Genomic DNA, 12,795 nt, shown 5'->3' on the forward strand with positions numbered 1-12,795 from the left:
GAACAATGTTAAATGTTTGCTTATTTCTCTCAGGCCTGAAATTTCCAAGAATGGTCAGATTTTATTCTCCCGCTTCAGACTGATGTAAACTGATGTTTAAAATGCCATATTTATAAAATAATCCCATTTTACATTTGGTTGTTTCTACATCTTTACATGGGAGTAAACACATTCCTCCTGCCTCCGTGTTTGAGATCTGGTGATTTGAGAAACGATCGGAGCTGCATAAATTACATCGTCTGAGCTTTGGTTGATATCCTGTTAACAAGAAGAAGATTTCAGATCAGAAAAGAGATTTTATCATTTAATGTGAGTTACTGATGAACATGCTCAGCAGGTAAAACCTACCTCTGTGTCTGTAGCTGGAAGAGCTGGAAAGTTGTGGGAAAGAGAAAATATTTATCACTAAAAGATCAAACTTACAGAATCCAAAGTGAAAGTGGTTTAAGTAGCGTACCTGTGGATCTGCTACTGTTGGCTTTAAGCATCTTGTACATTAAAATGATTAAAAGGATCAATATAATGGAGGCGACGAGCAAAGCTCCTCCCATGACATACACCAAGACCCAATGGTTGAAACCATCTGCAGAGAGACAGACACAGGAAGTTAAGTTCTGTCACATCAAAGTTTAGAATATGAAATGCTGCACAACAAATCACCCTTCAAGGAACAATAAAGTGAAGTTGACATTTTGTAACTAAAAGCAATCATCAGGGCTGTGTTAACATGCTGATCATACCTCCCACTAAGCTATCAGACAGAAAGTCAATAGTGCTTTAACATACATGATCTTACATGTTCTGACAGTGGTGCAAATATTTCATATTGATTTGAGGCAAATGCCTTGAACAGTTTACTAGTGTTATTTTACCTGTTTGATAACGTAATATTCGGTCGGAGATCAAATGCAATATCATGCAGTCAAATCAGCATGTTTATAAACCTCAGACCATTTGGTTCTTCCTCAGTTGTCAAGCTGTGCTTTACAAGTTACAAAGAAAAAATGTGCTTCATTTATATCCAGATGTAAGTTGTGAAAAATCCTCTAACATGAAGAAAAATACACAATTTCAAACCAGCTTGAAAAGTTACAGTCTTAGAGTATTTGTTTCTATTATCTGTCTTTTACACAAGGTGCTTATGAACATGGTTAAACAACAGTGTATTTATAATCTGGAACTTAATTCACGCCTGTGAGAGACCTGCTTTACCCTGAATGTGTTCTTTATGTAACCAATCATCAAACGGTTTGACATGTTGCAGCACTTCTTACCTTTGAGTTTGGTTCCATTTCCAAACACGATGCGTCCACACACAGTAACTGCACAGTAGTAGGTTCCAGCATTAGACTGATTCAGGTTCTTCAATGACAGGTTGGAGACACAGGTGTGTGTTTTATTTGTTTTCCTCTCACACTGATCACTGTTGTCACTTTGGGTGTAGATGAGACTTGGATGATGATCCTCAGAGTTCTTGAACGAGTAAACACTGGGTTCTCCATCGCAGCTCCCAGTGGATGCTGTGCACTTTAGAGTCACTGATTCTCCTGGATGGATTGTCTCAGAGTCTGATTGTTGGACCAAAGTTTTAAATAAAGAATTTTCGTCTTTTACAAAAACAGTGGTTCCCTCTGAAAACTGCATGTCAAAACGATTCATAGATTTAGCACAGTAGTAAGTAGCTGAGTCAGAAACTTGGACTCTGGAAATTGTTAAGATTAAACTGTGGTTCTCTTTCTCTGATGTAAAGCGTATTTTGTCCTTAAACTCATCTTGGAAAGTTCCTTTTCTGTCATATGAATGGATAGATATAATTTTTGGTTCCTGCCTCAGAGGCTGCTTGTACCAGAAGAACAATGGTGGATCACCACCATCGTTCTTCTGATAGAAACACTGCAGAGTTACATTGTCACCAACATTAACTGAAATCAAACGTCCCCACTGATACAGAGATGAGGACGATGATTGACAGGTTTCTTGAGCTGAAACATGGAGAAAAACAAACACACCATCATTCACAGCTAAAGAAAAGTCTGAGTCTCTACAAAGTGAAGAGTATAAAGTTAAAGTGTCAGAAAGAAAACTCACCGATGCTGAGCAAACAGATCAGAGAGAGGACAAAGTGTGCACAAGTCATGGTGCTGGAATTCTGGGGTTGACAGGAACTGAAGCCGCTCTTAAGAACAAGGATTACACTTGATTGGTCGGACTGAAGTGACACTGCACGCCCAACTAAGGAAACATCATCACATGTTCACTGGTAGCTTTGATGTCAGCAGGTTCTGTACATGAGCAGATTCACTGCATCCACTGATACAAGACTTTGATATTCAACATCTGGATGGAAATCACTGTAAATACACATTAGTCACTAAGAAACACACACAGTGTAACAACTTAGTAATTTTTGCAAACAGCATTTACTATTGTGTGTGTTGTTTTTATTAGGAATGCTAACACATTATATGTAAAATGGCGACTTATGATCTGAAGCTTTTCTACATTCATACTGAGCCTCTTTGTGTCGTCCCTGAGTTTGTTCATGTACTTTTTGTCTGAAACTCTTGTCTTTGCTGCTCATTTCCAGCTCATCCTCATACCTTTACATGTCTTTTTATCAGTACATCTATATCAGAATGTCTATCTTGTGAAACTTATACTACTTTTGTTGCTGTTGCTGTTTACAGAGAAGGATCTAATTTTATTTTTCAGTACATGTCTTTCTGCATCCTGCTTAAACCACACTAGCTGCTGTCTGTCTCGTTCTACCAAGCTACAGTGGTCAACCACTAAAGCTCACCATCAGAGGGGAGACTCAAAGTCTCATCTTCATAACAATATTTCACAAAGACAGGTGCAAACATGAATTATTAGCAAGTTTAAATATTAGACAAAATATTGTGTTTCTGTGAATTTTTTAAAGACACTTAAAACCTGTTTTCTGGAAACAGTGAGCGTTTGTGATGTTGTTGTTGGGAAGTGAAGTCAATTGTATTATTTTTAATGAAAATGTACCTTTTCTCATATTCTAGGGCAGGGGTGTCACTCGTTTTTTGTTCAGGGTCGAAATGTGAACCAGTTTGATCTCATATGGGACACAGAATTTAGGTGGGAAAGATGAGCAATTTCATCATTATTTTGCCCTATTTTTTTTTTTAGGTTTTAAAAATTCAATATTTCAAGTTTGCAGTTCCATCTTGATTTTGTGGCAATTTCTTTTATTTCCTTTGGGGAAAATTTAGGGAAAAATTCAGTGTTTTGGAAAAATTTCGAGTTTTTTCAACAATTTGCAGTTTAAAAATGACTCATCATGTGATTTAAAGATGGAACACAATGACCCATGGTCAATAGTGTGGAGATTCATTGAGTTTTTGTGTTTGGATGGACTATGATATCTACAACTGAATTATATGGCAGTTTACACAATGATTTATATTTTTACTTTCTGCTGAGGGCCGCAATGTTAGTCAAAAGGCTTAGATTTGGCTCCTGATGAATTTAGTCTAAATACCACATGCTAAAAAACAAACAAACTACATGACTCTAACTGCAGTACTATATACTACTGCTATGTACTCTATATCACTGTGTTTTGTTTTTAGGAACTTTTAGTTGTTGTTAAAACCATATAAAGAGTGAATAAAATAATCATCTTAATCATATTAGAAGTATCTTATCTGCAATGTGTTTCAACTTTCAAGTTCATTTATGTATTTTAAGTAGGATTTTCCATAGTTCAGTAAATATGTCACATACATACATGTGGGGTGTGGGTGGGCTCAGTAATATAGAGAGACAGGGGAGGGCGACTTAGGGAGCGCTTCTGATGAGTAATTACTCACAGCCGCAGCGATGTGGCTAATCATCCTTTTTCCTCTAATTATGGTAATAATGGACAGCTTTTGGCCCAAATGTGTACATTTTTGTTAAATCTGAGGTTGAGTTTGTGACAGTGCAATAACAATAACATTAATACCCTGAGTCATTTACTGTATTTATTATTTTATTAAACGTTATGATGCAAAGAGGTACAAATTGGTGACTAATTTCAAACAGCAGATGTATTTATTCATGCTGATGTAATAACAATAATTAAACTACTTTTTATTTATGAGCTAAACAAATTACACACAAGTCAAAAAAGAAGCAACAAAGGTAAACACAGAATGTACATTATACAACACACTAACATACAAACAGAAACATTAATCATTCCTCATCTCCATTGATAAATTTCATCTCTTCATACATTTTGAATATATATTTAAAGCTGTGATAATCCTCAGGCCTCTCTCTGTTACAAACACAAGCCTATCAACTAATGCTTAACTCTGGAGTACACACACTCATTGTTGGTGGTGTTTCGCTGTCGTCGTGTGCGTCTCTGTTGGTTAATATTCACAGCTGCATAGTGAAGGATTTCCTGCTGGAAACAAACATATTTAGCGTTAATTTGAATATAAGACAGTCATGTGTTTTTATATAGCGTCAGACAGTGGTTACCTCTGCATTTGTTGATGATGATGATGAAGATATGGGCTGAAACTCTAGGTTGAAAAAACAGAAAGGTATCGTAATAAGAAGAAAAAAGGTCAAAACATGTAGTTTTATATTTAAATATAATGTTAGATACCTGTAGGTTGGTTTCTGCTTTTCTTGATCAGTGTGTATAAAATGAAAGTCAATATTAGAATTGAAATGGTGGTAAATACTAAGCCTCCACTCAAGAGATTCACCAAGAGATTTGAGTCTTTACCACCTAGGGAAGATGAGTATTATGTTTTAATAGAAAGTACAATGAAATATCAATAACTGTGAATTCTACAGAAGTTTCTTACCTTGAATGTGGGACACAGTCGTGTTTCTGAAGAGTTCGTGTCCACATGAAGCAACGACACAGAAGTTGAGCTCAGCATTAATGTGATCTTTACCTTTTATCATCTTGTCGTACAGACACGTGTGGTGGTTTGATCTGGGAATCTTTAAACACTGAGGGGTCCGGTTTTCATGAGGGATCTTTGACTCTTTAACACTGAGTTGGTCCCAACAGCCTCCAGTGAACACTGTACAGTTCAGAGACTGGGATGCAGAACCATCGGCCGACACTTTAACGTCCAAAGCTGAACCTTTAACTGTGACTCTGATTCCTTTATCAAATGTCACCTTACCCTGATCACCGTGTGCACAAAAGTACGTTGCTGTGTCAGAAAGCTGCACAGGTGATATTTTTAGGTAATTATCACTTTGATTTATCTCGAGGCTGAAACGTGGGTTTTCTTTAAAATCGCCATAGAAATGACTGGTTGTGCTGTGTTTGTTGATGGTTGCGAGAAGCTCCAGCCTCTGGTCCAATGTCTGCTTGTACCAAAAATATTGGTTTGCATTCTTATAAGAACAAAAACATGTCAGGTTGTTACCAACATCAACTATTATGAAGCCTTTGTCCTGATGAACAGTTGTGTGTTGTTCGGTAAAAGCTGTAAAGAAGAAAAGGAGAAGCTTTCAAACTTTCTGAAGGGTTTAGTTCAATTTCAAATAGAAGCAGAATAATATTAATATAGAAATTATTAACTTTAATATATAATCAATGGTTTTTAATTGTTTTGCGCACCTGTTTTGTCGAGAAACAGCGAGATCAGTAAGAAGACCAACTGGAGAGGTGTCATCGTGTTGATGTTTGCCGTGTTGAGTGAGAAGCACCTCAATACATTCTTGTTCTCTTCACAGAGGGTGGGACTCACACTGCTGAGTGGAAACTTTACATTTCTGTATCTTCACAGGAATCCTGTGTTTTGGTCAGACCTGAAGATTCCTCTGACGCTCTAAAATCACAGTCAGTGACTTAATTTATTCAGACAACTTTTTTTCAGGATATTTTAATTCCTGACATGTGTAGGGATGCATCAAAGCAATCACCTCTGAGGGAGACTGGCAGTTGACAGTTGAAACATGCGAGGAGATAAAATTTCCTGCAAAAAAACTGAATAAAATGATACCTTAACATATATTTTAATATCTTTTTTTGCAGCATCTTCTAATCAACACGTTGATGGATTGATTCCATTACTATTCCTGTCCATGTGTTAAACTGTGTTCCATTGTAGCACCTTTCATCCACCTTAGGACACAAGTCTCCAACCTGCTGTGATCAATAATGAAAGTATAAAAAAACAGTGTTAATGTTTTTTTAAAGCGACAATAACGAGACTAATTGAAAAAAATACATCTGAACAAAAACTACTCAAAATATATTGACATTTTAAATATGTTTAGGTTTCATTTATTCAGACAACTTTTTTCAGGAAATTTACTTTTAAATTTACTTTAATCTCCTGACATGTTTTGACATAAAACTGTCAGCCTTCCTCAGAGGCAACTACTGAGGAAGACTGACAGTTGGCAGTCGAATCATGTCAGGAGATTAAAGTAAATTTCCTGAAAAAATTTGGTTGGATAAATGTAACTTTAACATATTGTTTCACTAAAAACCTACTAAAGTTTTACCTACTAAAAACTAAACTACAATGGGACGAAATCCAATCTGAACAATTCTTAAGCATTGATCCCATCATTTCTATCCTTATCAGGTTGATGAATGGTAATTGAATCTTTTAAAGAAAAACGCATAAACTTATGTTTTATATTTTAGTCGACTATATCTGAACCTATTTAGTTGATTAAAACTAGACTATAACTCAAATGGTCCTGATAACTACATTATGACAGAAACTAAGTTGCATTTTAGTCAAAAGACTGACTAAAACTAAATCAAATTAACTCTGATGAAAATATGATGTGTTTAAACTCCATAAATGATCATTTAGAGAAATGTTTAACTTCCACATGTGCAAACGTCACTCCTGCACTTGACTCATTACTGAAGTAAGATTAGCACAATTTCAATTATATAATTATGATGATTACCTGATTATTTGTTGAAAAGCAGCACCAAACCTGTAAAGAACCTCCTCCATGCTTCCCATTCACCTCGTACACAAACAACCAGTCTTCTTCTGTATCTAAAAACAGTAAAAATACCACTAACTTCTTTTTTATGGAATCCAAGGTGTTCTTGGAACCACATATTAGGATATTTACAAATCAAACATCTGTCCTTAAACTTTCTCCATTGTCTCACCTTTGTAGCAGAGGTTTATGGTTATTCCTCCAGTTAGAGATGTTTCTCTATGACTGGTCGATTGATGAATGGTGCAAACACCTGTCCTCAAACACAAGTATGACTATTTTCATTACAAAAACCCAGATCTGAATATTTAAAAACAGACAGCCACAAAGAAAGACCAAAGTGGAGAGTGTAGAAGAACATTGAGGCTCATTTGTGTCATTTCTGTGGTCGGGACTTGAACGTACTTCATACAGTTTGATACAGCGTGAGGATCAAAGGCCTACTGCGAGGATGGAGTACTGACTCTACAGAGACTTCCTGGTTGAAACCACAGAGAGAACAAGAGCAATGCCCATACATGCATTGGCTAAATATGTTTCTCGTCAGTTTCTGAGCAACTCCACCCACTCAGTCACATCTCAGACCAGAGAACAGTTGGTGAGAGTAGCTCAGTGAACAGCTAGACTTCCTTCAAATTTTATTTTACATCAACTTAGTTACTCTTTAAGGGGAAAAACAAGCTTTGTTGGATCAACTATTCTTTGCCAATCTATAGTGTTTATGACTAACTAAATCCCAAAACTACATTTTTCCTGTTGAAACCAATGTATTTGTGTAAGAAGAACTGTTGGTGATTGATTCTTGTCCATCTCTTGACAATTTAGTCAAAGTATATCAATTTGGTGCATTTTGTTGTTAAATTGTATGAGTAACTGCCTTCTGGCTTGAAACCCAGCAACTAAACTCTAATTTTGCTATTGGCTATTATTCTTACATCACAAATTAGTTCTGTTGGTCCCGCCCCTCCTATAAAAAACTAGCATTTAATAAAAACTTAAAATCCAGTTAACTAAAAGCTTTTCTGAAAAGCGAAGTCTTCAACAGTTTCTTAAGTGTCCACACAGTTGAGCTCCCGGAGAGACTGGTGCAGATTATTCCAGAGTCTGGGGGCAGCCTGGAACGCCAGGTCTCCTCTGGTTTTAAATTTAGTTTTTGGGATCTTTAGGAGACCCTGACCTGAAGACCAAAGACTGTGCCCCGAAGTGAAGGGGCACAACAAGTCTGAGATGTATTGAGGGGCCTGACCATGTAACGCTCAGAAAGCAAGAACTAAGATTTTATAGTCTATTCGAAACTTGACTGGAAGCCAGTGCATCAAAATACTAGATGCCTACTGCTATCCACAACAATAAAATCCATAGATCCAACTATGATTTAAAATTTTCCGTGCATACACAATACCTTTAACAGTAGCTTCACCCAATAATTTAACTATAAATGTGTTCTTTATGTAACCAATCATCAAACAGTTTGACATGTTGCAGCACTTCTTACCTTTGAGCTCCAGTCTGGTTCCATTTCCAAACACGATGCGTCCACACACAGTAACTGCACAGTAGTAGGTTCCAGCATTAGACTGATCCAGGTTGTTCAATGACAGGTTGTAGACACAGGTGTGTGTTTTATTTGTTTTCCTCTCACACTGATCACTGTTGTCACTTTGGGTGTAGATGAGACTTGGATGATGATCCTCAGAGTTCTTGAACCAGTAAACACTGGGTTCTCCATCAGAGCTCCCAGTGGATGCTGTGCAATTTAGAGTCACTGAGTCTCCTGGATGGGTTGTTTTAGAGTCTGATTGTTGGACCAAAGCGTTAAATGAAGAATTTGCGTCTTTTACAACAACAGTGGTTCCCTCTGAAAACTGCATCTTAAACTGATAGCTGTATTTTAAACAGTAGTAAGTAGCTGAGTCTGAAGCCTTCACATCAGAAATTTTTAGGTATAAAGTGTTGTTTCTCATATTTAATGTTAAGCGTGTGTAATTCATAAATTCATCATGGAACATTCCTTCTTTTTTATATTTATGATATGTAGAAATTATCTTTGGTTGTTTCCCCAGAGGCTGTTTGTACCAAAAGATCAATGATGCATCATCATCATCATCCTTCTGATATAAACACTGCAGAGTTACACTGTCACCAACATTAACTGAAATCAAACGTCTCTCTTGATACAGAGATGAGGACGATGATTGACAGGTTTCTTGAGCTGAAACATGGAGAAAAACAAACACACCATCATTCACAGCTAAAGAAAAGTCTGAGTCTCTACAAAGTGAAGAGTATAAAGTTAAAGTGTCAGAAAGAACAGCTGATGATGATTGTGTTAATGATTGAAATGGTTCAGTTTGTTCAGTCACTAATAAAAAACACTTTTTTTGATCCACCTTTTAGCCAAGCAAGTAAATATTTAAAAAACATATTTATTGTGGAAAACCTCATATCTCTCTCTATCTCCCATTTTGTTGTGGCTTTCTAAAGTCCATGTAGTTTGAGATCCTTGTTTAGCAGAAAGTACTGAGACATAATGAAGGTATTAAACATTTTATTCCATTTGATTTTTATTATTTACTTGAATTATTTTTAGATATTCGTGGGCCTCCAAAAAACAGTGCGTGCACTTTACATCCTGTTAAAACCACAACAACGGCTTTACTTACTGAAAGCAATGAGGTTTTTTTTTTCTTTACCATCTTTGGTTGTATTTGTCTAAAGTGAATAAAGAGTATGGTTTCAATGAAGATCTGGAGGTAAGATGTTGCTCTGAGCCTCTATGACCAGGGTTGGGAGGGTTACTTTTAAAAAGTAATCCGGTACAATTACAAGTTACCTGTTAAAAAATGGAATCAGTGAGTTACTAAGTATCACTATATTAAAGTAATGTAACTAATTACTTTTGGATTACATCACCAAACATGCAAATGAAGATAGAAATCAATGGCTACATGTATCCTACTCACTGTATTATTTTAGACAAACATAAAATCACCTTTTACAGACACTCTACATTAAAGGACATATTTTAGTTTAACATGGACTGGGAGAACCCACAGTAGCCTAAATAAATAAGGTGTTAAAATATCAATATACTCATTAATTAAGAACAATTCAGTTGAATCATTGACCTTGACCACAGACCATACAATAATGAATATTGAATGGTATATATAATTGTTAGTTTTGTAATATATGTACAACAACAAAAAAGCACCACCTGAAAGTGGTACTGCACGTTGTCCTGCATCCCTGCTAGCACCTGCGTTAGCGTTGCGGCGATGGAAACTGAGGTTCCTCTCACTGAGGGGACGGGATGCACTGCGGCTCGCTGCACGCAGCCTCCGTCGTAGGCCGGCGCGTCTGATGTCCGCCTAGGTCCCCCTACGAGCTCCTCACGGCACTTCTGCCTCGGCCTTCTTTGGGTTGGATACTGCAGAGCTCCCGTTTCCATGCTGTCCCCCGAAACAAGCCGTACTGCATGCTCGTTCCTGGGGGTATGGCTCTGCTCCACCGGCAGAAGGCGCGGCCGTGACAGGGTCGGCTCCTCTGCTGTTGGGCAGGCTGCCGCCGACAAAGGGCTCCACCACCTTTCGGTTGGGCCTTCTGGCAGTGTGCAATCCATCGCCTCAAGAGGGCGCAGTTACCCCACAAATGGTTTCTCCGGCCACTGGCAGCCTGCCTGCGGGAGAGGGCATCACTGTACCACGGCCGGTGCCTCCATGGTTGATCCAGCCGGAGTGCCTATCCACCCTCTCCGTTAAGAGAGAGAAATGGGCAGCGATCGCAGCTCCACCATGGGTGCTGCGGACGATATCAACGGGTTACAGGCTGCAGTTTGAGGTTGTCCCTCCCCGTTTTGCCGGTGTAATACACACTCAGGCCCAGACCTGGCCCGTGTATTGCAGGAGGAGATTGGCTCTCTGCTCAGCAGAGAGCCAATCTCTATCGTTCCACCTGCACTGTCCCAGAGCAGTTTTTACTCCAGGTATTTTCTGGTCCCCCCTATCCTGGATCTACGAACAAATTTCTCAGGATATATAAGTTCGGGATGCTTACGCATGCCTCCTTTTCACGCCTGGTGCGTCAGGGAGGTTGGTTCTTGTCTGTTGACCTGAAGGATGCGTATTTCCACGTTTCATTACATTCACAGAAAGTACCTGAGATTTGCTTTCCGGTGGATATGTCATGAATACCCTGTGCTCCCCTTCGGCCTCTCACTGAGCCTAAGGGTGTTCATGCGAGCCACAGAGGCAGCAATAGTCCCGCTGAAGAGGCGGGGCATCCGCTTGGCCACCTGATTGGACGGTTGACTGTTTTTGGCACTATGATTTGCCACAGCGCACACGCGCATTCTGTTACGTCACCTTTCCGACCTAGGGTTCATGACGAACGTGGAAAAGAGCATGTTGCCCCCTACACAGGAAACTGTCTTCTGGGACTGTCTCTTCGCTCGATGCCTCTCACCGCACACCTGTTGGCGCAGCGGGTGGGCATGCCTCGCGCTGTTTTGACCGGACAAATCTGTTCAGATAGGATTATGTCTCCGGTTACTCGGATTGATGGCTTTATGACATCATCCGACTCGGCCACCTCCACATGAAGGAATTCCAGCTGTGGATGGCCTCTCATGGGCTCAGCCCTTTGCGTCATGGCACATGGAGGGTTCTGGTTAGGCTGGAGTGCAGCGCAGCTCTGCACCGTCGGCGGGCCTCGGATTTCCTGACGCACAGTGTCTACATGGGGACCGATTTGCCCAGAAACGTGATCTCCATGGATGCCACCCTGATTGGCTGGGATGAAGTGTTCGAGGGCAGGTTGGTGAAAGGCTTTTGGGAAGCAGATCTCCGACACTGTCACATAAATTATTTGGTAATGTCAGCGGTGTTCCTCTCGCTGATCTACTTTCTCCCGTCTCTCGGGGGACATTATGTCCTGGTGAGCATATATCAACCACCAAGCTGGCTTATATGCTCCCGTCGGCTGCTACTGCTGGCGCGCAGGCTGATCCTGTGGTGTTGCAATCATCTCTTCTCTCTGAGAGCGACGCTTGTTCTCGGGGTTCCTGAACGAAGACGCGGACCTGCTGTCCAGGGGCGGGCCGGTGACTGACAAGCGCGTAGCCTGTGTTACTGTGAAAGTGTATTTGGCGGTGCTCGCAGCCTGTCATGTGGGCTTTGGGGATAAAACGGTGAGTCAGCTCCCGCTGATCGGCCGTTTTTTTATGAAGGGAGCACACAGGAGTGAGTTATTTCACCAGACAACCATTCTTGCTCGAACGAGTGAGAAGAGGTGCTTATTTTGAATGAGGAACTGTACATCCGCCCTCCATCTTATAGACTGTGGGAGTGTCCCTGGCGGGTGGAAAGTTCCCTCCAGCCAATCAGAGCTTGGCGGATTGAGAAAAGTGCTTCTGAGGGCGCCAGGGAGTGTGTATCACATAGTGAGACATCGCACTCATATTACTCATAGAACCGGGGTTATATACTGTAAATCACCTAAAGTTTACATTTGGGATACACCCAAATTAATTTTTTTGGCTGAAACTGAAATAAATGATTTAGCAAATTATTAGTGCCAATGGATTTCTGGCTCTGAATGTGTAATAACCACTTGAATTAAAACATCGCAATTGTATAAATCCTTTTTTAATTACAGAACTGTGTGTGTGTGTGTTTGTGGAGCGAATTTCTCCCTGACGCGGTGTCTGTTCGACATGAAACTTTTTTTACAGCTTCCACCTACCCCCGAGTGTGCATCTATTTTTTTGGACTTATTTGGTGTTGCAAAACATTTATTTTCATTTTATTTAGCCCGGACGACACATTCGTA

General features: G+C 39.6%; 1 protein-coding gene and 1 long non-coding RNA gene across 2 annotated transcripts in view; both read right to left on the reverse strand.

Moving 5' to 3' along the window:
• The window catches only part of LOC114480202 (uncharacterized), a 95,984-nt gene continuing 83,189 nt past the window's right edge, over nucleotides 1-12,795 (reverse strand). Inside the window, exon 5 of the mRNA XM_028474116.1 lies at nucleotides 1-258. Coding sequence (XP_028329917.1) covers nucleotides 145-258 — 114 coding nt within the window. The 3' untranslated portion in view covers nucleotides 1-144. The remainder of the gene's footprint in view (nucleotides 259-12,795) is intronic.
• Nucleotides 4,305-4,678, reverse strand: LOC114480209 (uncharacterized). The gene is made up of 3 exons (XR_003676070.1): nucleotides 4,634-4,678; nucleotides 4,504-4,547; nucleotides 4,305-4,423 (listed from the first exon to the last, which is right to left on the reverse strand). It is a non-coding gene; the product is annotated as an uncharacterized LOC114480209 (long non-coding RNA).

The sequence above is a fragment of the Gouania willdenowi genome, chromosome 18, assembly GCF_900634775.1.
Source record: "Gouania willdenowi chromosome 18, fGouWil2.1, whole genome shotgun sequence".
NCBI lineage: Eukaryota > Metazoa > Chordata > Actinopteri > Blenniiformes > Gobiesocidae > Gouania > Gouania willdenowi.